The sequence below is a fragment of the Cinclus cinclus genome, chromosome 11 (assembly GCF_963662255.1).
Source record: "Cinclus cinclus chromosome 11, bCinCin1.1, whole genome shotgun sequence".
NCBI classification, from domain to species: Eukaryota; Metazoa; Chordata; class Aves; order Passeriformes; family Cinclidae; genus Cinclus; species Cinclus cinclus.
In genome coordinates this window covers 11290993-11318507 of record NC_085056.1, presented here as the reverse complement: position 1 = coordinate 11318507, position 27515 = coordinate 11290993, and the positions used below count along the sequence as shown (strand labels likewise).

The 27515-nt window shown below is 38.2% G+C and overlaps 1 protein-coding gene across 3 annotated transcripts in view; it reads right to left on the bottom strand.

Annotated features, from left to right (window-relative positions):
- Window positions 1-5622: 5622 nt before the first annotated feature.
- TOX3 (TOX high mobility group box family member 3) overlaps window positions 5623-27515 on the bottom strand; it is a 73263-nt gene continuing 51370 nt past the window's right edge. For 2 of the 3 annotated variants that reach the window (XM_062500207.1, XM_062500208.1), the window contains 5 exons: window positions 26060-26311; window positions 10980-11249; window positions 9457-9684; window positions 8055-8135; window positions 5623-6363 (listed from right to left, as the gene is read on the bottom strand). In XM_062500207.1, the coding sequence (XP_062356191.1) occupies window positions 5623-6363; window positions 8055-8135; window positions 9457-9684; window positions 10980-11249; window positions 26060-26311 (1572 nt within the window). Of the gene's footprint in view, window positions 6364-8054; window positions 8136-9456; window positions 9685-10979; window positions 11250-26059; window positions 26315-27515 lie in introns of all 3 variants that reach the window. The other variant, XM_062500206.1, reaches the window with a different exon arrangement.

The following is a 27515-nucleotide window of genomic DNA, read 5'->3' as shown; positions in this document are numbered from 1 at the left end:
GTAACACAAGGCATTTATTATTTATGTACTTTGTGCTAATGCAATATATATGTTTGCTATCAGTTCAGTATGGGCTATAGCACTAAAATAAACCAGCCTGGAGTAACTACACCCTTTAGGTTTCACAAATATTGCCAGCAGGTACCCTGGCACTTTGTTTGCCTGCATTTACTTCTCTGTTTTGTAAATACAAATATTTGGTTAAGGCATCTGCTCAGTCAAGAGCTGTGACTCTGACCGAGGTAGAAGTTTTCAGACCTGTGCACAGTAGAAACCCTTCTAAATGACTGCAGATACAATTCACCATCAGGTGGGTAATTCTTTACACATTTATAATGAGTCAGTCATTGAACCAGCACTGAGGTTAGATATCTGTGCTTGAAAATGAAACCCGTGATTACTTTTTAATAGCATTTAATAAAAGAAAATGCAGAAAATGTAAGATTACTTTTATATTTTGATTGTTACTATAAATGCTTGGATCTGTTTGGAAAACAAATACAATGTTTTGCAATTAGACCCCTGATCTATGAAAGCACTTGAGCAACTGTATAACAGAGCATATGAGTAGTCACTTCAATGAAATTACTACTTTTATACATGAATTATCACCTCATTTTAAATTATTTTCTGGACCAAAGCCTCTCTTTTATAATTAGAGCAGCAGAGTAACAATGATATTGCACCTCCAGTTTGGAGAAAAATAACAGCCAAAGGTAACTGCATCATAAAGATATTCCTGGAGAGGAAAGAGAATAAATGATCCCTGGAAGAAGTGTTCATATAACTGCAGGACAAGTATAATTATCTGTTCAACTTTTTTTAACTTGAATATTAAAATAAATTTAATTTCAAACCTTTTAAGTAAACTCTCCACAACTTTGGTTTGTTTAGGGGCTGAAGATGTTAATGCCCCAAGAACTTGGACAAAACCCACTATTTTAAAATGCCACTCCTGGTTTTTAACTGAGGTAAACAGAATGCATTCTAAATCTCCAGTGTAGCCTATTGAAGTGTCACAGCAGCTTGTTCAAAGCAATACATTCACTTCTCAAAGATTTTTGTATTATAATTGAAAATTCTCTCCCTCTGATGCACCTGAGAAGCATTAACTTCTTGGTGACTTTAAGAACCAAATCCTTTAATACAAACCTAGCTTTTCCCACAGGCACTTGAAAATATTTAGCATTTTTTCAGTTGGATGCAATTTTCATAATAAAGTAGCTCACTTGGCTACCTGACACCACAGACAAAGACGCCGAGTGAGCAGCTCCTGCCAACTTAGAGCATGATCGCAACCCTCAGTTACATATTAAGTAGGCTTTGAAACATCCAATTGCTGTAACAATGCAAGTATTTTACGTATTATATATTATTGTTATATATTTTTTAATTATTCATAACATATGTATTTTCTTCTGCAACGTCTAGGCACAAGTTTTTCATGCCCCGTGTCTTTCAGTCAGCCTTAACGCAGCATACAACAGCTCTTACAGTTAAATTCCACCTCTCTGACCAGTTTTAGGTTACCAAAGCAGCCTTTTGGTATATTCTGAATAGCACTGGCCCATCCCTATGGATGCTGATCCCTACAGTTGTTTAAAATTCACTGGCAAACCTCATAGAAGTTTGTGGGAGTGACATATATTTTTTTTTTTCTGAGACAAAATACTTAGCCCTAGTCTATCAAATCAGAAATGTTCATAGTTCACTGCACTTCTGGCATTTTCAAGGGTACAATTGTAAAACTACAGTATATTTTGTCAAATCAAACCCTACAATGATCCTGGTTTACTTCCATCCACTTAGCCTATTAATGCAGGCTAATACTGCATGTTCTTGTGGCAGCAAACCCTAAAGTGTACCAGGAGACTCTAGTGATAGATTACATGTACATGCTGTGTCATATCCAATTAACTCAAATTGACTGTGTACTGCATTATGCTGTTAGTGCATGGAAGATCAATAAATATGGAGAAAATCCAACGAGGCACTCTCCATTCCCATCCAGTTCTAGTAGGTCTGAGACAGATCATGCTCCTATGATGTGTGTGTTGCTGCTGAAGAGGGCAGGTGGTGCATAGACACCATTCAAACTTGGCCTATTCAATCTAAACTCCTCTAACTCGCCATTCATGCATAGCAAAACACCATCTGGTCCTATTTTGCCTCCAGCAATCACAGCTGACCAAAAACGATAATAACAGCTGTTGCAAAACAAAAGCCAAACAAAGGGGGGAGGGAAAGGTTAGAATGCAGTCCAGTGCTGCAAAATACTCCATGAAGTGAGAAATGGAAAAGGAGCCATTCAAATAGGAATCCCCATTGAAAAGAGTCAGTGCAAGACTTGTGGTTAAACTTGAGATATTTAATCCATCTGTCCTGCAAACCACAATGTTCAGGTGATAATATGAAATTGAGATTATGTTGCACAGAGGTATTTAAAGGCTTTGTTCTCCAAGTTAGAAACTAATGACCCTGTGTCAGCTAAAAATTAAACCTCCGTATGTTCTTTCATCATGTGTCAACCTGGGTTAATGTGAAAGTAGAATGTGGTTAACCGAGGTGATAAAGCATCTGAAACCTAGGGAAAAGAAGGGAGCAGTTAAGTGCTTGTAAATGCTATGAAGAAAAACATTCTTAAAAACCATGCACGACACTGAAACCAAACAGATTATTGCATTTTTCCTGTACAAATTGCATATCAAGTGATTTAAACTAACAGTTTTATTTATGACCTATGATAGCACAGTTATTCACTTAGACTTACGGAACATGAACACAAACTTGCACAGTTTGAAACGCAAGATGTTCTGCAATATGCTATTGTGGGTAATGCAAAATATAATTTTGTGGCAAGCAGGGGGATGCTCCAGTATTTAAAACCTATAGTCCTGCTTGATGATTAATTTTCTTTCTTTTTTTTTTTTTTTAAAGCTGCAGTAATTAAAACTATTTTTCCTGGAATTGAACATCAGTAGTTCAACAGCTCTTAATCAAATGTGATAAAACCCAGGATTTATGAAACCATTTAATGAGTGTAATAACACCTGCTTCTCACTGCAAATAGTTGAAAACAGACTTCAGTTGTAATTAACTCTTATCACTTGTGACATTTTTCCAACGATACTTCATAGGTCTTCAAAATGACAATTATAGAACTAATACACAATTACTGTCACATGCAGTTTAGCAATTATTTCTGAAGACATTTGTCTAAAGGTTTCAAAAACGACTATAAAATGGTTCCCTTTGTTATGTAACACTGGTTAAAACTGACACACACACAGTCTCTCCCAGTCAGCCTCTGCTGTGCCATTTCTAGCGCAGACAGGCTTCCTTGCACTTGGAATAAACACCCTCCATCCCAGGCATTATTAGATATCATGCTAAGGCTATTAGGAGCATGGGTAGCTGTCAACTAACACCTATTATGAAAAGCTTCAATTTATACATTATTTTTCTGCTCCAAGAAATCTATAAATTTATAATTAGAATCTCTTGCTGTTCAATATTTGTATATAATAAACAGAGTCCCTGAAAATGATGAAATATTGAAAGCTGAATTCATTATGAAGAAACTCACATGGTATAGCACTTCTTCCCTCAAGTCTGGCTGCAACTTTTTGGGGACCTCTATTCCATTATTTTTTGTGTTCTGGTCTGAGCATGGGAGCCATGCCTCAAACAGGATTAGGATTCTGCTCAGGCTTGACACTTGCTGTTTTTAATTTTCATTTTATCATAAGCAGTTTAAGATTGTTGCCAGTGGTAATTTGCAATTTTTATCAAGACCTCTTCATTATAGCTTCTGACAGGACAGATGCTGTAATTAATCATGCCAGACAACTGGGGATAGTGGTCAGACTGCACTCACAGCACAGATACTGCAGGCAAAGAAGGGAAACAAGGAAATAAAGGCTCTCTCTGTTCAGAGCAAAAGTATATGAACAGCACTAATAACCTGACAACACACTGGATGCTAGTGTTTCAAAACCCTTCATATTAAAGGCCTGCCCCCTCCACCCTCTCCACTCCATCACAGTCTACCTTAACAAGAAAATAAAAGTCAGACAACTCAGGACCAGCCCAAGTCAAGAGCTGCTTACAGAGGGAAGGCCACAGCAGTAGCTGCATTTGTGTCTAAAACTCTCGGATTCATAGAGTCCCACAATTTGTGCTGATTTGCATTTCTGAACATGACTGCTGAGAGACAGGTTCACTTCCCTGTTCCTGTGGATCATCAGCACAGGGCACCGTGACTGTTCTGTGACTCCACCACTTGCTTTCTCTCTCTGAACTCAGACACCTCAAAGAAGTTGCCCACAGCTCTTCAGCAGAGCATCCTGGAGGGTTTAAGAGCCAAGTGCTTGCTCTGTTCCCATTGGTACCTGTTCACCCAGAATGTTTGTTAAAAATCCAAAGGATTTAAAAAAGTCCAAGAAAGCATTTGCAGAAGGAAACATTTCTGGTTTCTCTATCAAAGACTTACAGCTCATCAGTTTTACTGAAATGTGTTTATTCTATAGCAAGATAAAAGCATTTATCTTAGATAAGCAAAATACAAACAACTTAATTGCTGCTATCATAACTCATAAAAAAGTATAAAACAGCATAAAAACACAATAAGCAATGTAGCGATTAATAATTCATGTTACCAGTGTTTACATTAAAGCCTCATTTATGAAAACTTTACAACACATGATATGAAAACTTACAACTTTTAAAGAAAATATTTACATTGATTATTCAGTTGTGGAGTTTCATTTAAATATTCTACTGGTTTTACAGCGTATTAATAACTTGCATTTCTCATCTTAGCTTTCTGTAATAACAGTTTAAGTGCATTTCCCTTTTAAAAATACAGTGTATTAAATCTGAAACTCATCACTTCGACACAGAATATAATATTCACATTTGTTCTGTAATTGGAATTAACGTAAGAGGGTAAGTGTTAATATATATTATCTTATGAACTATGGCAAGTTTATTTGGAGAAATGAAGTGAAAAGTTGGGTCACACATTTAAGTCCGGTTACTTGCATTTGTTTATCTGAAGACATTTAAGAGAGGAAAAAAAAATAAGAGCTTTGGCAAAAATCTGTAATTTACTCTATTTTTTCATGACAAAAAATGCCATCAACAAACTCATGTCATACAAGTATGATTGTATGAAATCCAATCATAATTTTGCAGGTAGTTACAACTGTGCTTTAAGGGCTTCATGAGTTCATACTGCTTTGAAGTGCATTACCCACTTTTAGAGAAAGAAGGGTTTTAGCAAATAACTCTGAAAGGCCATTTTGCAGTCATAAGGTCCAGGTATTTATTAGGCCAGTTGATTCACATATTGTAGGTAAAGCTTAAATAAATTAAAAAGGCATCACATGAAAAAGAGAACAGCATTTTTTCTTTTAAACAAAATGATTTATAGTCAGCTAAAAGATGATACACAGCTACATTGTAGTTCTTTATTGCCTATCTAATAGACACTTTAGAGGATCATTTGATCTGTTATGCATCCCTGCATAACTACCATCAACAATTTACAGTTTTCAGCCAAATATGGTTTACCCCTACCCCCTCCATCAACACTAAGCCATGTTGCAAGACCATTTATCTTCAGAAAATACTGACCTGCGATAATACTTGAGTCTGTGTCTGAGATTGTATTTGTGACTGGTGCTGCTGAGGTGCTGGCTGAGGGCTCCCAATGGCAGGGATGGGAGAAGTGATCTGCGGGGCTCCCGGAGAATGCTGCTGAGGAGAAGGCTGTGACTGGTGTTGCATATGCTGCATTTGCTGCTGCTGCATTTGCTGAAGCTGCATGTGCTGCAGTTGCTGTTGCATTTGCTGTTGATTAATTTGCTGCTGAAGATGCTGCTGCTGCTGCTGCAAATGTTGCTGCATGTGGTGCTGAAAATGCTGCTGCTGCATTTGCTGTTGTATTTGCTGATGCATTTGATGCTGATGTAGTTGCTGCTGCTGCATCTGCTGCATCTGTTGTTGCTGGAGCTGTTGCATCTGGTGCTGCTGGCTTTGCATGGAGGGACTGACTTGAGATGAAGACGGCGTTGCCACCATGTTTGTGCCCATAGAGCTTATCAATGGAGCTGCAATGTTTGTCGGCATGTTTGGCGCAATGGTTACAGAGGCTACAATCTGATTCATTGGCAGTCTCATGGTCAAGGGTTTTGGAGCAATTGCTCTGGAAAGGGGCTGTTGAAGAGTTTGGGGAGAAGCCGATACCGTCGCGTGTTGAGAAAGGGAACTATTCAGAATAAGGGAGGAAGACAAATTTGTGGATGCCAATGTTTGCTGAACAGAACGAATTGTCTGGGCCTCAGCAGATTCTGCAGCAGCCTGTGTTCAGAAGAGAAATTAATTGTCTTTTCAATAGAAAAAACATTGTTACTGTTTACATGGTAATAAAAGTAATAGCTACTCTGAGACCTTTGCCATCATTTGTTTTCTATCAGAAAAGATCTGTCTGCAGTCTGAAAACAATCACTCATCACCAATACATTGTATCACCTCTTTATCTGCCTTACTATAGGTACCTCCAGATCTTACTTGGACAAAAACTAACTTGTGCCCTTGATCAACACCAGAAAGTCACAGATGTCTCACACATATTGTCACTGGCAGGCTCAACACACATATTTTTTAACAAACCCTGCTCTTCGAGAGTCAGCATCACACACACTCCACAACCCATGAGTTATAAACCAAAGAGAAATTAACTGATACTCTTTAGATATTTACCTGAAAATGTAATAAATGGTGCTGCACAAGTGTCTATCCCATCCCTACCCTGAGCAACCATCTCAAGTGAAAAAGTTACAGCAAGGATGTCTTAATGTAGAGGAGATGAGATCCAATGACTTTGAGTGTCATTTCCACCTGCAATCTACCCAGAAGTTACTTGGTGGCCTGGTCCCAAGGATTTGGGGAAAAAATATGATTTCTGATGGTTTTGAAAAGGGAACTTAAGATTCACAAAATAATATCCTACAAAGGTATTTAGAATTCCTGCTGGTCTTGAACTTAGCATTGTGATACTAAAGGCTTTTACAATAAAATCTAAGTCCCAGAGGCAACAGAACAACACAGCTCCTTAACACAAGGAGAAGAAATCTTCCAGCTTTCAAAAACACATGTATAATTTCTGATGTTGTATTTTTAATCATTAATTAAAACACACAGTAACTTTCTGTGTGATTTACTAATGCTCTGCAGTTGTACATTCAAATAAATATTCTCAGGAGTTAAGACATCATCACCCTCTCTTGCTTTCTTGTGATTGAATATACTTTTGTAATTGATCTCTATAAAATATAATTAGATAAATAACCACCTTGGTAATTTTTCCCCATATTTTAGATGTGTATAAGCAGACTTCCACTTATGATATTCAAATGCAACAGAACTGCAACCTGCATAGTGCTGCCATCTAGAAAGTTAAATTCTCAAGTAAGACTACACAGCTTTTTTTTCTTCACAGGTTTTATTTTAACTCAGGATCCACTAAAACACTCCACGTGGCTCACTGCCAGCTAGCCTGTTTTTTAGTACTCTCCAAATTCAGAGGCACTACGCATTCCTTTCCCCTCACCTGCAAGAACACTTAAGCTTTGTCACACAACAACCGTGCTCCAACTCCACGCAAAGCCAGCCTGTCCTTTGAGAAGCAGCACTTGAGGAAAAACAAACCTTTGCAAACATCTTGCAAATATTAATGTCAAAAGGTCAGTATATTTTTCATGACTGAATTTTATTTTCGTGGTGAAGTGCATTATTATGCCTCCACAGCTCATGGAAGATGCACAATTACAAAGATGTTTTCAGGTAATCATTCTGCCAGTAGAGAGATGAAATTATTTCTGCAGAGACTAAGCAGGGTTTAAGCAGCAGCACAACATCTTGTAGAGATGTATTACAGAAATCCTAGGATTCTACTTCTGTTGTGCCTAGCATCCCCCCCTTACCCCAAATATTTCAATATCATTGGTAAAAGCTCACTTGCACTACATTCAAGGTAGTATTAGACTTACCTTAGAAACAAGGCTTGCTCTGTAGGCAGCAAGTGCCTTTAGGTATTCTTTTTTGGCAGCTTCAGTTTTTCTTTTATATACCTATTGAAAGAGACCACAATTTCACCAACTTCGACTGTGAAGATGTTTTTGCCAGAATGCTCTCAAAATCACTTGCAAAGAAACAAAATACCTAGAACAAAACTCCTGAAAACACTCTACTGTTAGATGTGCTTTTTCTTCCTTGAAAGTTCTAAATATTCTTGCATGTGGTTACAGGCTTTCAGGTCTACTTGCTGAATTTGCAGTATAATTTATGTTGATTATCAGCAGTTACAAAAGGCTGCTATTTGACATCAGTCTGAGCAGCCAATTGGTTGACAAGACTACCTATGTACTCTTTCCTTCCCCAGAAAACAGTATTTTATTGGTTCCAAGTAGCAGGGATATTAGTAAATTAGATTATTTCAGATGCCAAAATGTATCAGTAGTAGTCTAGAATAGCAAATTACACCTGTGCATTGTTTTTTTCAAAACAAGCATTTGAACTACATTTAAAAAATTCTGTACACCTTTAAAAAAAATGGATCAAAGTGCTTAGATTTTCTCCCAAGCCAGCATGAAAGAATCCCATTGAGTTAAAAAAGGACAGTTAGGCAAAAATTACTAAATTTGTAATTTTAATCATCAGTAAATTTAAAGTTCACCTTTAAATCATGTTCATTATCACCTGTTAGATCAGACTAAATGTTTCTAAATGTATTTCAGAAACAACTACTATTCATGTCTTCCCAAAAGGTGTCCTATCTGGAAATCTGTCCTCCCATAAAAGCTTCTATTAACTGTTACTGGGAACAGACAAACAAAGGGGATTTTTTTAACCCCCTTCAATCCATGTGCCAGTTCCATGTGTATAGGAAGAAGAATAACCCTCAAGGAAGTACAAAACTCATCACTCTGTACCAAGTTGGAGTGGGAGATAGCATTTCACACACAACATTGCAACGAGACTCAGAGGATTGGCTTCAAAGGTTAGAAATCAACACGCTTTGTAACAAATTCATAAAGCAGATCAAAGGAAATGGTAAATATGCTGTACCTTCCTCTTTTCAAACTTATTAATAGGAAACAAGGGCTTTGAAATAGGAATCATCAAAAGATGGTTTTAAGAGGACTCTAGGACACTATAACCTGAGCTCTTTTACAAACTGCCCTTTAAAATTTAAAGGCAGATACAGTCATTTAACATTACCTGTTGGCTCTTACAAAAAAAAATTCTTAGATGGCAGGTCTTCAGCAAGTTCAAAACTCACTGTAGCTCTACAGAGGTACATCAGCAAGTAGCATGGTCCACTCAGAGCAGAGATAGGAGGATTTTTACAAGGATTGCTATACCTTGTGAGACAACCCTGCTCCTATTTACCTGTTTTTGTTCTTCTCCTAAACTGTCCCACATAGATGCCACTATTTTTGAAACATCTCCAAATGTAGCATTTGGGTTCTGTCCTTTAATTGCAGCTTGAGTGTCCCTGAAGAAAAGGGCATATGCTGACACTGGCTTTTGTGGCTCATTGGGGTCTTTCTTTTTCTTCTTCTTTGGAGTCTTGGGCTTCTTGCCAGAATCTGGGGCAGCTCTTTTTTCCCCAGTAGCCTAAGAAACAGTAAGAACAAGAACACTCAATAAATGCTTGAAATAACTCAGATAAATTGCAAAAATTTATTGACAGTCAGTCTTAATATTATATGGATAAAGCTATTATGTAAGCAATACTTGGGAGAGTTCTGCTGTTCAGGCCCTTCTCTCTACCAAAGAGTACTTAGTCTCAGTAATCTCACGGGATCTACTGGAACTAAGTGCATGAGTAGTTACTACTCATTTTAAGCATGGCTCTGACAGTCACATCTTATGAACTTGACCTGAAAAAAGACACCTCAATTTCTATTTTAAAAAATTAAGATTTAGTTCATAGCATATTTTGAAGAGAAAATCTATGTTTTTCCATTAAGATACAATCTCAGCAGTTGAGACTCAAAAGGCAAAAGCTAGGAAGCATTTCCAAATTCCCAGATTGGCAACTTAGACATGGGCCAGGGGTCACAATTCCTCACCCTCCTGCAGTTTGTGCCCACTGCAGGAGCCGTGGCTGTGCCCCCGGGCAGGGCAGTGCCTGGGAGGGAGCACTGGGAGCTCTGGGCTCTGGCCAGGCACGACAGCCTCTCTCTTGCCTCTGGGATGGGGATCCCAGCAGCTCTCACCCTGTGGGTGCTTCATGCCCTGGACCCTCTTTTGCTGAACTATGCACAGATTATTGCAACAAGGGGAATCAAGTGGCTCTAAATATACCTCTATGATAGTAATTTACTTTGATATTTTGAGGATCCTGTACAATGAGCTTTCCACATGTATTACTTCAATCAATTTAACGAGAAGACCTTCCATGAAACAGTCTTAAATTAGGCCTTATAATGCTATAGCAACATTTGTACTTCATTTGGTCAATATTTTTTTCCTTTTATAAGAGATTTATTCAAAGGAAAATATAAGTTAATTAAACTTTCAGTTAGAAGAAAGCTTATTTTACTTCCATCTAAACACATCTATGTTTTACATGACTCCAGAGAAAACCAAAATGACAAAACTGTCCAAAACTGATGTCTGAAGAGATTCAACAGATCTGAAAACCTGAGCCAAATTAGACCAAAAGAATATATATATATATACACACACACACACATATACGTCTATTCTTAGGTTTATTATTATGGGGTTAGTATGGAAACTTCTTAAGTAAAGAAGGTAATCAGCAAATTAATCATATTACATTTTACTGTAACATTTGTATTTTAAATGACCACACTGCAGCTGAGTTAGCATTTGCCACATCCATGAAAATGCAGCGTGTGGATGTGTGAAGCTTGCTCACTGCAGCACATGGAATAACTTACTCTGTTTGATTCATCTCCATCTTCTTCATTGATAGAGCTAGATGGGGAAGGAGTGGCTGATTTACTTGCAGGAGGGGAGGGAGAAGTGTGGGGCAAATTAGTGCCTCCTAAATTTAGCCCCAGCTGCGCACTCAGCTGAGACTGGTTAATGGTGGTGAGCTGAGACGGAGGCATAATTCCCGAATGAGCAGCATCAGTCATATGGACAACAGATCTCATAATCAGAGAGTGATCCTGGCGGTACTGGGAAACTTGTGTGTGACTCTGATCCTAAAAGAGATGGAAATGTTGTTTAGATATTACCAGTTACCATACAGCAATATCAGGTGAAGTTATTTTCACAGGCTTACAGATCCAATACTGCCAACATGCAGTTTGCTTCCTTTCTTTTTAATGAATTAAATATATTTTTAATAAATTAAGTGCAGCAACAGTTAGTATAATTGCCCCAGGCTTCACTTTTCCTCCAACTGGGGGTGGTTATTTTGTTTCTTTGACTAAGAACTTAATTTCTCTATTTTTAAGCATTTCTTCTCTTGATGTAGTGAGAAATACCCACATAAAAAATACGGAAACAGGATGACTGAGGGTTTAGGAAAACGTTGCAAATGAGGAGACACAAACTGTTTTCATAAAGTAAACAAAATTGGGGCAGGATGAGGGGACATATATATAGGAGAGAGAAAAGCATCTTCCTTTGCTGACTTCCAATTATTCTTGACCATTACAAGTAACAGCAGTAGGTATAAACCAGTCCTGTCTGAGTGGGATTTTAAAGCTGTTTTAAACACAGAACACTGCCCTGCCAGGTCTGCAGTGCATTCAGTGCAGCAGGCTGGAGAACTAGTCTAGTAATCCTAAACACTCCTAAAGATCTCTGTTGGCAAGTACCACATAAAACTGCACATTTTTTATCTTTAATCCAACAAGCAAACGTGTGGAAGTAGCAATCGATGTACAAATCACTGACTTTATTTTTCTTGTACTCCACATCTCAAATACACAAGTGCTTGCATGGTTTGGTTTCTACTGTTTCTCGAGGGCACAAACTGTGTCTCCTACATCTGCACAACATTTACCACATTTGTAAATAAAAAGAAGCAAGACCCTGAAGGTAAAGTCAGCTGCAATCTGCCTATGAAAACTATTATTTTTTGACCAAACACAGATCAATACACAATGAAGGAACATGCAAACAGAAAAGAAGATTTTTTAAAAAGTTAATAAGAGAATAAATAGCTCACAAATTGATTCAGTAACGTGATTAATCTACAGTCATTGTTTGAACAGCCAGAAACATGAGAAATAAATTAGATTTTGAAAACTCTTTCATTATTAATAAGCCACATTGCAATTAGTAGCAGGTGCAATGATCCTTAATGAAATGACACAGAACAAAACATCAATTGTGGGAGCTTACTGGACTTCCACAACAGAGTCTGACCTTCCTGGTGCTCTCTTATTAAGTACAGAGGAGTACAAACCAGTTTTCAAAAATCTGTGTCAGCTTGGAGGTAAAAGTTTAGCCCAAATGACTTTCCCTTACTTTTTAAAACTCTGTCCTCAACAGAGGCAGTGGTTCCATGCTCCTGGAAGCCCTTCCTTGGCTGGGACAAAGGTGGCCATACAAAGAAGCAAAACGTGTTAGAGATGTTAGAGATCCTGCCTCCTGCATCTTTATACACAAATACCGCAGCTCACTGCTTCCCCACAGCAGTAAATAATATTAATTCTGAATTTGACATTTGTGCCTCTTTCACCTGAAGCCTATACAGTAAAAACAAATCCTTCTTTAGCATAAAAGTACACATGGTGGTGCAGCTGGGTCCAGTACAGATCAAGTTAAGCTCACGAGCTCACGATGCAGTTCCTGTGCACCAGGGCTCACCCTCATTTTCCCTGTGCTTCCCCAGCCATTGCCAGCTTGGCTCATCATCCCTGCCATACCACACTGCTTTTCCTACTTCTTAAATGCTTTTAATATTTTCAGTAAAGGACTGTAGTTCCTTAGAGATGAGAGTGTGTGCCAAAAGTGGAGCACTTGATACAGAAAGATCAAAACATCAGACTTATTGGCTGAAATACCCATTTGCTTCAGGGCACCTTTCTGTGAAAATTTACTGCTGTTAACTACAGGGTCATTTTGATTGTGACTTGTATTGGCAGTGGCATCTGGAAGTCATTCAAAGTCTTTTGTGAAACGGTATCACTCTCTGCCTATTACTCCAATAATTTTAGCTTACAGACTTTATTGCATGAAGAAAAACTCGGCACTTTTTTTTTTTAGCAAAGCTGAAGATCATCAGGATAACCTTCTCTCATAAAAACTAACTTTCTTCATTATAGTGCAGACAGTACTTTCTTGGAGGTGTTCTACTCCTAAAAGCCTTGCTTTTGTTCTCCCTTTATTGCTACACAATACAAGCCTTTCTGGCCTTTACACTGAGGCAACAAAATATGATGACATGGGTTACAAACCATTTACTCCAAGTCTTGTCATTTTGGTTGCATCTATGATTTCATTGAGACTAAATTCTCTTGACTTGCACTGACCCAGAATCTAATTTTATACACAAGCCCATGAATTCTTAACTGTCCCTTTTTCTGATACTATTTGATGCTTGTGTGGGTTTTCTGCATCCACTTATTTAATTTCAGTTTTTCTCTTCTGTATCTTTTCCTGATTTCTTTGGCATTTTTTTTCAATCTAAAGAGCTTCAGTAAAATCTAGGAATGGCAACAACAATATTTTGTAACTGGCCATTTAGAACTAAACTGCTAAGACTTATTATATGAAAGAAAATGGTTCATATAATATCCAACCCCTTATCGTTCATATCGTACGTGCATATGAAAACAACAAACAATGTATTTGCTGCACTTTAAGTTATATGGCTGATCAATATTAAAAAAAAAAAGAAAGGAATAGGATTTTCATTTTTTTTTGCTTTGTGGTACAGTGCTGAGGGCCTGAACAACCTATGGTGCCTATACAAGAATTTCAGACAAAGAAGTATAAGCCATTTTTTATGTGTGCACAGTGGTTTGGAAAGAAGGCAGGGAAGCTAGTTTAGAGCAATATTAAAGTCTATGGCATTTTTCTATAGCTCCTGAGCAAATAAAAGTCATCTAAGGGAGCTAAAATCAAGAAAACAAAATTTCCATCAATTATCTTTACTCAGATTTTTTTTCCTGATACTGCCAAAGGCCAATACCAAACTGAAAGGATCAGTAGCATTTCATTATGCTTGGGATATTTATCAAATAAATGTTTAACAATGAAAATTGTCCTATATCAGAAGCACACAAGGAAATACAAGAGCACTGAAGCACCCACATGACATCCTAGTTACGTTACTATATGAAAATTGAAAAGCTTACATATCCAAAAATAATCCACAGAATACTGGGAGAATTTTAGTGAATATCACAAGCTCTTTTACATAAACTTAACCCAAAGTAAATGTGATACACAAGTATTAAAAGCATTCAAGGTTTTTGTAACATTAAGCAAAAACAAGAGATTAGTTCTGACAAAAATTCATGAACTTCTCAAGCAGACAGGATCAAGTTTTGATTTGAGCCTGATCTGCTTTACAGGCTTAGATTGAAGTTAGGCAAAACCTGGGATCTTAAGACAGGCAAAGCTCAACCACTGATTTACTCAGCATGACAATCAAACAAGGACATAATGTGTGAAACCGAAACCAAAAGAGAAATAACTTGTCTAATTCCTCTGCAGACTGACATGGCTTTGACTCAGATCAATCTGTTGTCATCCTACATGAGTACTTCAAACCCCTGAGGTACAGAGACATTTATTGAGGGGAACACTGGCCACCTCTCTGGGCTCTCCAGTGACAGGGTAAGGGGGAATGGCTCTAAATGGACAGCAAGGGTGTTTGGATGAGGTATTAGGGAGCAATTCTTTAATGTGAGAGTGATGAAGCCTTGGACAGAGAAGCTCAAGGCCAGGCAGGATGGGGCCCTGAGCAACTTGGCAGGAAGGTTTCCTGCCCATGGCAGAGGGATTGGAACAAGATGATCTTTAAGGTCCCTTCCAACACAAATAATTTTACCCTTCTACAATTCTAGTTATATACCCGGGTTTTAAAAAAAGCAAAATATAGTCCAAAATGTCTTCCCCTTGTCAAAACAACTTTATGGTGACTGTGTAGGCACACTCTTACACAGCTGTCACCATCCTGTAGCACACATTATAAAGACATTCAGCACTTGGTTCCTAGAAGGCCTCATCAAAGGAACCATAAAGATATTTGCCCATCAAACTATCCTACTCTCAACAGTTCTAATCACTTCAGACAGTCATGCCACAGAAGTCATATTTAGTCCAATTACTAAAGGACACATCTCACACCCTATGACAAAAAAAGCTTACTTTACATTGATTTGTAACAGAATAAGTTCTCAAAAATATATAAAATATCAATGAATCAACAGACGCTGGAAAGCAAATAATGGAGTAAGGAAACTTAAAAAAAGAAAATAAAAAAAAGGAATGTGTAAACTCTCGTGCTCTAATTTATACAGTTTTATCAAAGGTGTTTTTCAATGTACCACAGAGCACTAAATGAAAAAAAAAATATTAATAAAAGATAGTTAGCAACTATCTTCTGTTAGCAACTCATTAAGCATCCAGTTCTTAGTATAGCTTGTAATAGATTTAGTATTTATTTTGAGAGATAAATGCATCCAGCCATTACACTGAGAGATGTCCTAATTTCCACTTACCTACCCTGCATTTTAAGAATCATTTCCATATACAGTAATTTTATCTTGAATTCCTATCCCTATATAATTTTAATCTCTGGGAATATTCAACAAGACATTTAAAAATACAACTAGGAAATTACTTTTCAGAACAATTCTGAGCAATACTGAAGTCTTGATTAAAACCAATGTCTACACCCTTCCATCATTTAAATATGAAATACATCCAGTGAGATTCTGGTCATGTGAGGACTGATGGAAGTGCCTACAAAAGGATGGAGGGCTGGGATCTGACCCCACACTGCATGAGATAGTTTAAGGGAATTCAGAAATCTGCCAACCAAAACAGCTAAGGAATAACTAAGCAAAACCCAACATTTATGGCTGTGTTCACTGTGCCCTGGTTTCAGAAGTTGACTGAAACTATTATATATTCTATTGCCTGAGGAATTCATCACTGTAAATGTAACATAAGCCGATGCCATATTTTAAAGGATGTATTTAAGTTGAAGCAAATGCACTGCAATGTAGAGTGAAATCCTCAGTTGTCCCTGGCTGTAAATTATTCCCTTTACTTTTAGTCAAGTCAGCATATCTCTAGAAGAAATCCTCAATATTCTTTTTCTCCACAAGTAAAGCATAGATAAAAGAATCCATTAATCTATATTTTTACAGGATTGGCCTTCACTGCCAATCAAAACAAATCAAACTAACAGGATGCTTTTCTCTGTCAGAGATTAAATCCTTACTTAATAGAATACAAAACAGTTGCACTTGGTACTGCCACCACTGAAGAAGTGTCCTTCCTCTCCCCTCCACACATACCATCATCACTAATAGAGCTGTCAAACTGCAGTTATCAGGAGATACTACAAGCACCAGCTTCTTTTCTCCGGCAGTGAAAAAACTCCCATGTTCCACTTCATGTCTCCATACAAAAGTAAACCTTACCTAATTTGATTCCCAAAAAAAGCGTACAAGAAACAGTACATGTCACTCAGTTAAAAAAAAAAATAAATAATATCTTCATCTGGGCCTAAGAGATGGATTGGTGACAAGAGGTTCTCACACATTCCATTGCCTGAAGAACATGAAGGATGTGCCATTTTTTTAGTCTCTGTGCCCATCCAGCCTCTACTCTCTTCTGTTCACACATAAACCACAGAAGAGACACGGAAAAAAAACAAAAACAAAAACAAAACAAAACAAAAAAAAAACCATTAGGGCCCACTGATTTGTTCCTTAAATATGAGCAATTTATTTTGGGGGTCATGGGGGCTACTGTGGGGGGTCATACAAGACAGGTATTCTCAAAATCCAGACACTCATTGGTGGCACCACTTTTTGCACTTGCAGAGACTTGTTATATAATATATATATATATATATATATATATATATATACACACATCTACTGGAACCTGGCTGTGCAAAGTATCAGTTTTGTTCCTACCTACCCCAGGCCTGAAATTTTGCCCCTTTGTGTTTGTGCATGATGCCTTGAGAGGCTACCTGGAACAGAGGCTAGACAGTGCTAAAGGAATAAAATAAGTGTTTATTGAGAGGCCTTCACCTTGGGCAGTACAAGAGCCTCGCTGTGGCTCTACCTAAGATGGACAACCAGACACGAATTTCCACACTTTTATAAGTTTTGGTCCGTTTACATATTGGGGTTAATTGTTAATTACAGCTTCAGGTTCTGAAGTCCCATCCTCCCAGATTCTCTCCTCAGTTTCACTGTTTGCACTTTTAGAGCCTGAAGCTGCAAGTGTGTCCTTGGTTCTCAGACTGGAAAAGGATTGTTTTGTCTAACTGAACCGTGAAGAGAACTTGCTAACATTTTATAAGAAGTTCAGAATTGCACACTAAGGCAATACAGAATCTGAAATATATGAAAGCTAAAAATTAATGCACGAGCACAGATACTCAGGATGTTTTCTGCAACGATTTTCACCATCTAGCACTTGTTAAGGGCACCTACTGCAAATGTCATTAATGCTTTCCTTGCACCACTGACAGGGGTGGGAGGTGCAATGTGAGACCAGAAAACCACAAGTGAAAACCTCTTCTGTGGAAGCACGGTCGAGGGTTAGGCAGGAGGAGCACAGCAACACCAGGCAGCGCAGCACCACCTCAGAGATGAGGTTCCAAACACGAAGGGGACAGGGCAGGACCAACCACCCAGGTACCTGCCAGACCAACACAACTCCAGATCCCAGGACTCACCACCTCTGCAACATGGTGCTGTGGCCTCTGCTGGAACCAGTGATTCACTGCATGCTCAGCTGTAAATCTTACATGGTGAAGAAACGCACAAAGCTCACAGCAAGGTCAAAATCACACAACTGTCGAACTAAGGGACAAAGACTATTCTCTGAAATGCTTACAATTCTTTATTCAAATTCAAATTCTTACTGGAGATGCCCCACCACCCTATCTCTTTGGGAACTCTGTTCTTGCCCAGTTACTTTCCTGTGAGCCTGCAGATTCCTCACACGATCCCCAACCCAAGCTGAAGAGGCCACACGTCTTGCTTGCCTCATTTGCTACTGAGTCCTTCTGCTCTTGCAGACACGGACAGGCTGGTCACAGCCCTCCACCCACCCACACTGGCTGCTGCTGCTGTTTTAGCACCACCTAACTGACAACTTCTTTTTAATTTAATTTTTCCACCATTTTATAGAGGTATATTAACACGGACTCTCCCCTCTCTTCCTCCCAAGCTTCTACCGTGCTTTAAAACATACTGAATCGCATTCCTCTTGGACAAGGCACCCAACAGCATGATCACAATACATGTGTGACTCAGATCACAGATCTGGGCTCTGATCTGATGAGTCTCTTGGCATGAGGAGCTTCTCTCCAAATTAGCACTACAAGTTTAGGTCTGCTGTATGCAAACAGTGATGACACACTGCAAACAAATCCTGGATATTTGAAATTAAGTCCCAGAACATCAGATAAACGCTGTTAGCAGTTTTGTTACAACCTCCATAACTCAGGTGCTTCAGCTCCCAAATCAAAGGCAGACTTCAAAGGTCTGTATTGTACAGCAATGAACGTGGGGGGGGGAGCATGAGGGAGAATGACAACTAACAAACATTATCAAAGGTAACAAGAATTGAGCAAGGAATTGCAAAGGGACAGACTCGGGGGTTACATGGCATTTTTATGTTTAAAAATTGCTACAGGTGTTGCTAGCTATGTTCAGGGATATGTTTTCTTTAGGTTTTGGGGGGATTTTTCTGTGAGTTTTCTTTGTTTACTTGTTGTTGGTTTCTAAAGTAAATCAGAAAAGTAGGTCTCATTATGTTTTGTATTACCAGACCCAGGCATGTTTTTCTTCCAGCTACCTGACAACACACAGTATTCAAAAACTCTAAAGGAACTTCACATTTCCTCAACACTTGCAAACTCGAAATGGAAGCTGAGTATTGGGTAAGCTGTCCAAGGGGAAACATGAGTGGTAACAGCAGTGAATAGCAGGAATTTCAAAGGAAGTTTTCAAACTACCCAGGAACAAGGGTGGCTGGACCCAACTAAGCCTTTGGCCAGGTACAGCACATGCAGACCAGCTGCAGCATCTGCCTCATTCAGCTGCCTTATGAAAACAGCACCTGATTTTAGAGTTTAAACTCAGGAGGCAGAATAGCTTAAAGCCATGGCCTAGGCTTAATGCAGAGCTGGTGTCCACAGCCATATAATGTCCGAGTTCCTTCTGAGCCCAGCTCTTAGGAATATCAGACACTCTGCTTCCACTCTGATTCCTGACAGCTTTCCCAGTGAGCTATACCCTTTTCCCCAGATGCATATGGCACCTCACAATATTTTCTAGAGCTGAAAGATCTTGATTTAGTCACTATTATTATAAAATAGTCACATCTTTTTTCCCAGACTGTTCTCCCAATGTTACTGTGCTTCTCTTCTTTCATGCAGGAGTCCCTCATGACCTCAATAGGCAATAACCTACCTTTTTCAATTTTTATTATTTTTTAGTTTAGCTTAGTGCCTACTATTCAGACAGGTGTCTTGGGCAACTCCTGCCACTTTGTTTCCTATGGACAGAACCTTTCTAGCAGTTACTATGAGTGGCCTATTTTTAAGAACAGCAGAAGGTATTTCCCTCTTTCATTAACAGGGGTCCCATTCATTGGTCTGTACCAATGAGCAATGAAAATAGAGTATGTCTCAGAAAAATGACTATCATCCACAATGAGAATTACAATGTCACTGAGGATATGAAAATCTTCACAGTATTGTTCAGCAGCCTAGCACCATCTTCCCATCAGACCAAAGCCACAGCATGCAGCCCCTGTGCCAGAGCCACTGGTGCCCCCAGGGCTCTCAGCCCGTCCCAGGGCTCTTCACCTGGGCACCCACATGCTCTAAAAAGCAAATGCAAAATGCTCAACTACCTCGTCAGGTGTAAGATAAAATATTTAATTCCACACCAAAGAAAAAGAAATTACTCAGTAAAGACTTGGAAGTTCATCAGCAGAGCACCCAGCTCCAAGCTGTGTCCCAGCCCAGCTGGGAGCAGCCACCAGAGCTGCCAGCTGAGTCCTAAAGGTCTCATTTTCCAGAGCATCCCTCTTGTTCTGTACATGCCAAATGTCACTGCTCAGAGCTGCCCGAGTATCCTCTAATTCAGGGGTTGCTTGAGATTAATTTTTCCTGGTTCCACAAATTCTGAAAACCAGTGGCAATAACAGCTGCCATTTCTGCTGGGAAAGGCCAATGCAAACCAGACTAACACCGTTGATTTAAAACCTGAGCTTAGCAACTCAGCACAGAAATCCAAGAAAAAACAGAAGAGAATCTCTTTTTCTAGTAAGAGTAATTGCCACTTCTATAAATTAATACCTTGAAACTTGTGAAATTCGTTGTACATTTTGTATCAAAGATGACAATAAACACATTCATAACAATAACAAGGCGTTGTTTTAATAAACCATTCCAGGCGTTAAACACATTAATGACCCATGAAATAACTGCTTCATCTGCAACAACATTAAACAATGTTGTTATAACATTTTATTAATTGAAAACCTACTCCATTCTCTCCAGATAGGAGATTACTAACTGGGTATTAAAAGAGAGATGTAGAAATAAGTTTCTTTGTCAAGGAAAATTAAACATATAAATGAGAGGCACCCAGTCAGGTGAGTAGTGAAATAACCATCTCTTGCCAATTTCAAAGCAACATTTTTAGCTTTTAGTCTTCCAATCTTATGCTAATCTATTCACTTAAAGTTCGTAAGTAATTTGGGAATTTAAACTACTAAAAAAGATTTTGAGCTGTAAGGAAAAGGCACCACTGTTCTGAAACATTAATAATATTTCTATTGTATGCAGCCTTTAATAAGCTCGAATTTGCACCTCATCTCTTTAAAGGCACATTCCTGAGATGTTTACTTTAAAAGTCTCTTCTTCAAGTAAAATCAATAGTCACCATTGTGTCTTTGATTTGAGCACAGTGCCACTCCTAAGGAGTAATATAATTAAAGATGAACATATTCCACTATGAATTAGCCTTATCTGTGCAGAATCCTGGCAGCATTGCAATAATTATAAAATATAAACAGGCTCAAATTTTCATCAAATAGGAAACACATTTTCTCTAGCAGCACAAGTAATGTAGTGAGCAATATATGTCAAACTATCAGTCTGTTTTTCTAACAATGGTACATTTCTGAATAAAAGAAAAAATCAGACTGGAAAAAGACAATTATTTTACTGTCTGTTTCTTAGATATCAGAAAGAGAATTTTGAAATTCATCAAAGCTAACCTTCTGTTATGTACAACAGGCTAAGCTGAAAAGAATGTTAACAAGTTCAATTTTCATTCAATCAGCACTACTGCTCTCTGAAATGTTTCATTGCAGGAAAGAAATAAAAATAATCTATATGGTAATTATGAGGATGAATCCCCCAGTAACTTTCAGCTACATGAAAGGTCAGTTCTATTCAAGATATTTTATCAGTCCCCTGCACATACTCCTGTCCTGTCATTTTAAATCTGAACAGCATTTTATTTTCCCATTTACAGCTACCTGCAGAATTAAGTACTTAAGCCAAATAAGAAAAAAAAAAAAAAAAAAAGAAATGTTGAATGCTGGCAAAGGCTATAATAGCATGGAGATAAATCGTTCAGCTGCTCTCTCTCAAGCCTCTGGGGCTGCAGATTTTTCTTCTCCTGGTGCACTGTGGGTATTCAAAACTTGTTCAACATGATTTCATTTCATTTCAGGCACTGCCTGAGAAAACTAAATTACAGAATCAATCATACAGAAGGTCAGAGTGAGACTTCATTACAAGTATTGCATGCTTGCATGAATATCTTTCATTTATGACTGACCCAATATGTCACAATAGCTGTCTAGTAAAAATAATCCACTTTCTGAAATTGATGTACTACTGATGTCAATGCTACTCAGCAGGCTGGGCAGATTAGAGAGAGGTGTTAAAAAAAGGAACCCTCAGGAGCAAAACTTGTAGTTTTATAGAATTGCCACAGTTTGCAGATTAAAATATTTTTTTATGGACAGCTCAACAGGAAACAGCATTAATATAAAATATTGGGGGTTGATTTTTAATGAGAATATTGCTGTTGATTTCTGCTTATTTATACTCAAGTATTTATAGGGATAATATTTGCATCATGTAAATCCACACATTCTTTGAAGTCAAATGTACATCAACACTCCATTTTTCAGTGACTCCTTTTTGAACACCAGAATTTTATTTGCATGTTATTAAAATAGTAAAATTAATGAAACTGACTCTATTTTATCTCCTCTTTTTGTTGCCGTTTCCTGTTTTTAAATGTTAAAATTTCTGTAAAGATAAACATGTTGAGTTTCTTGCCAATAATAATGAAGTTAATCAGCATTGTGACAAATAGTCACTATTTCCACAGTACATGTATCATAGTAGCATAAACAATGGTTAACTCACCAATACAATCTTTAGTAATTGCTAGGTCACTTTTTTGCTGAGAATAAATATATAGACATCTTTCTTGCACCATGAATGCTATTTTTAATACATCAGTACATAAAGAATATGTTAAATCTTTTCTTCTTTTTCTTTTTTATTTCCATGTGTGTGTCTTCCTGTGAGTAATATGTGAGATACTTGCAGAAGCATTATGTGGTACCTAGCCAACTCTATACCCTAAGGGAGACATAGGAAAACCTTGACATAACCTATTTTTAACCATGCCTCTGGCAATTCTGCATTCAAGTTTATAGGTGAACATGTCAGGTAGTACATAGAAAAAAGCCAAAGACACACAGTATTAATCATAATTCTGTCCAAGCCCATTTTATTTTTTCAACATTTGTGATTTAAAATCTCATGACATTTCTTCAAGGTGAAATTCTTCTACCAGGCTTTGCAACAGGGTAGGACTACATCTACCTAAATTAAATATTGCTTACAGTAAAGCTCTGTAATGCTTCACGAGATAAGCAATAAACTCAATGCAGTTAATATTAAAATAATTTAAGTTTGTATTCAGCTCAAGAAGCTTTAGTGATTAGCAGTACACCATTAATACAGCGTTTAAATAAGACTATCCCAGCATCGTTGGATAAGAACATTGTTCTGTAAGTGTATATGAACATCATAATTATTTTACAACCCCATCTTTAGTTCTTTCAGATATAGTAAATTCAATTGACCATGAAATGAAATTTCATAGTCAAAATGCCTCCTTTACATTTTTTTATTGCTGCAATAAAGCCTTTATAGCTCCAAGGCAAGATAATTCATGAAATTTCTAATTTAAAGATGAATTCTAATATTATTAATAAATATTTACCAGTTTAATAAAGTGCACATTTTCTACATAAAATATGATACAATGTTTTCATTTTTTATTTTTGAAATACAGATTAACTGCTGGGAAATTTGACTACTAAAGAAAGCTATGTGCGTTCAGGGGAAATCTATGCAAGGACCGTCTGTTAATGTTTTTACACTTCCCAAAGCTACCTAGCATTTATGAGCAGAAGAGAAAAAGACTACTGACTAGAACACAATGGCAGGGGCCACTCCATCTCACAGCATGAAACAAATCAAGCAGTTGTGGGGAATGTCTGACACACAAACCTCCCTATGTGGCTCCTCCATATCAAATCACACAATTTCTCATCAATTCTACGCTGCAAAACTGTAGCACACAAGTTCCCAATCCATAGCTTTGAACTGGAACTCACCCTAAAAAATGCCACTGGACTACTGGGGTAAGAAGGCAGGAGCCTCTCTACATCTTTTCACTGACCTATATGGGAACAAATCTTATCAATGGAGTCAGTGCAAACTGTGCCATTAATTTCTACATTGCACAGTCGAGGGAAAAGGCAAAGATGTGGAGCCTCCCATTCAGCACCAGAAGAGGTGAGCAAAGAAAGACATAATCTAGAGGCCTCTTCTGGATGGAACTGGTAAAGTGACAGCATTTACTCATGGAAGAATCACATTCAGTGAAAGGCTGCAAAATTAAAGGGCAAAACTGGGCCAGGTTACAAACCACTCAATAACATTGAGGGGGTACTCAGACACGTCACACCAATCCAGCCCACAATATTTTCTGACCAAGTTTCATTGTATTCAGTGCACACACTCTCCATTACTTTTGTTTTCAGGCACACATTCCTAACCCTCAGGTTTTATTAATCTGATCTTCCTTCAGAAGTTACCCAACATGTACAGTGAAAAATGAGATCTAAACAAATACTCTATATCCTTCAAGGCTTGTTTTAGGCAGTGCCTGTTTTAGACCCACAGAATGACTGAATTCTGTACCTCCTTAGCAGTGAGTAGTTTGTGGTTCACTCTGCATTAGTGCTAGCTACTCTACATGACCTCCAAAGAAATATTAAAATTTGCAGTGAAGTCAGCAGCCTGTAGAATTACAGAGAAATATTTACTGCCTGTTGGTTTGTAAATCTTTAATTAATTTTCACTTGCCAGAATAATAAAAAAGAAATCACAACATAACAACACAACTTTTATTACAGTCCAGCAGTAAATATGTATTTTCACTATGCCAAGTTCAGCAATAGGTCCTATATAAAAGAGCTAATCAGAAAAAAATATAGTTGATGTAAAATATATGTTCAAGCTAAACATTCACTCGCTCTTCAGTATGCTACACAGAAACCAATTCTAATTGTAAGAACCGAGTTTAAAATGCTGAGTAGGATAAACTGGCTCACAGCTGTGTCTCATGGCTGGCAGTATGGATGTTACTGCACAAAGCTCTCAGAAACCCACACTGGGAGATCCCAAAGGGAAACTGCAACACCATGGGACCTGCCCTATGCACCTCCCTTGGAGACTGCAGCCCTACAGTGTGTATAGGTTCTGGAGGAAACTCCACACATCCCTGCTGTTGATTGTTCTAATTAACTCTGAAATTAGCCTCACAGTCCCCAGCACTCAGCTCTTCCACACCCAGATCACAACGCCTCACTATTCTTGAAGGCTCAGAAACAGCCCAGGAAGAGAAGACCATCCTGTCCCAGCCACTATAGCCAGCAAGAGCACTGGACACAACAAAGTCTTTTTATGGCCCTATATTTCTGAGTATTGTCAAGGTAATACATCCCTATCACTTCTACTCTGGGTTAAAAAAAAAAATTAATTAATTCCCTTTTATAAAGATTTAGCCCATGGAATATACAGGATATAGGGAAATACACGACTTTTTTTCCTTCTGCCGTACTGTGTCTCCTTCTGAACTACTCTCAATACTGCACTCTCAAAATATCCTGATGGATGCCATATGTGGGCCCTACACTTCAAATACAGACATGCAATTCATTCTAAATGCTGTAGCTCACTCTGACCAACACTATGGTCTTTCAATTCTTGACACCAGTGCCAACTGTATAACACATTTTTGAACTTTAGGAGCACTTGGGATGCACATGATGGCAATGGATACGGGCTTCCAAGTCAATTCCCAAAATGAAAATTCTGTGTTTGCAAAGCCTGACTGCTTCTTCACAAGAGATGGGCTCACAAACAGCACAACATTGCACTGTACATTAACAAACATGTTTATCATGTTGAATCCACCAGTATTTAACCCTTAGCCATTTGGCAACTGCCTTAGGGAACCGAGGAACAGCAAATCATTGTTTGCTGTATAACAACAAGTGTGTCATCGTTCATACAGAACACGCCTGGAACATGACACACAACACTGGCAAATGCTTGGTCAGGCACCCAAGAAAACACATGGATCTTCTGAGGGGTCAGTGAAAACTGAGAGCTGGCCCAGATCTACATGTGACAGACACCATTAGGCAATGGGAACACACAAAGAACCAGACCTACCATGTGCAATCCATTGCTGTGGATGATGCCGTCCTGCTCCACGAGATTCCGGGATATTGTAATAGAGGGAAGATCCAAGCTCTGGGGGGGAAACTGAGGCGTAAATTCATTTCCTTGTGCTGGCAGCTGGTCTGCAAGGCCCTGAAAGGGGAGCAGGATATCTGCCATGCCCAGTGCAGGGTCTGATTCGGGCGGGGGGGTAATGGGTGGGATTTCAAACTCCTCATCCCCAAGGCTTGGCGTATGGAATGTCTGCTGGAAAAGGACAGGACAAGGCAGTGTTAGGGCACACAGGGCTCAGCAATCACCTCCACACCTGCAGTCCAAATCTTTGTTTGTTCTCAAATGCAAACTTGATAACCAAGAAAATTTTTAACTTTCATACGCTGAATGGGTCTGTGGATCATTCTGATTAAAGATTTAGGTCTCATTATCATATGGCTTAAATGGAGTATCAGTATTAACAGTTTTTTAATGTGTACTTAATTAGCAACATCTGTCTGTTGTTAGTCCGAGTATCAGCTACATTGGATTTGGCTGTATAACAAACTGCCACTTTATTGATATGTTAGTAAAATAGCACAAACAGCTTACATTACTCTCACGCTTCATAAAACACCGACAATTTCGTAGCCCACACACAACAAGAATTCAGCACTGACCATTTCACATCTTCTGTTTGCCTTTATCCACTAACAAACGTGAAATATCATTCTTTATTTCTTTTCCATTCCCCAAATACAGTGAGGCCTTTAAACACAGGTTGTAATTTGGAGGAGAGATCTATGAAAGTGCGAGGGTGATTACAGCAGCTTCCAGTGCTTTCTGAAGCAAGCCAGCTTTATTTGAACAGTAGGTTTGTTACGAACTAAACACCTGTTAAGATGCCTTGAGCAAAACATTTACTGCCAGTTATATTCAGGGTTTGTGCATGTTCATACGTGTGCATGTGTCTGTCAAAGATAATCTTTATTCAGAGTCTGTATCTGGCTTCAACATTGCTGACTTTTATTCGGGAAATAAATGAGCTACACTTACTCAAATTTTTTGAGAGTTAAATGAACTTTCATGTATTATTTCAGGTCCACTGCTACTTAATAATAGAAATTCAGTGCTTGAAATTAGGCCATTTTAAATGTACCCAAATCAGAACTGCCTTGATCAAATTGGGCAGTTGGCAATCCTAAAATAAGCACTCTTGTCTTGTTCTGGACATGCAAGGCTGCTCTGGGATTTGTTTGCTTGCATTAGTTCAGTATTCAGGTTGGGGTGGGAGGGAGAATTGTTTTATGTATTAATTACATTGTTGGAAAGAGTGACTTAATGCCAGTTAATTTAAAAATGATAAGTTCAGTGAAAGATCTCATTAACTGCTGCAAATTGTCATCCTTCAAACTGTTAATGATGATATAAATTAATAACCGCTTGAGAGAAGATGGAAACTGAAACACAAGAA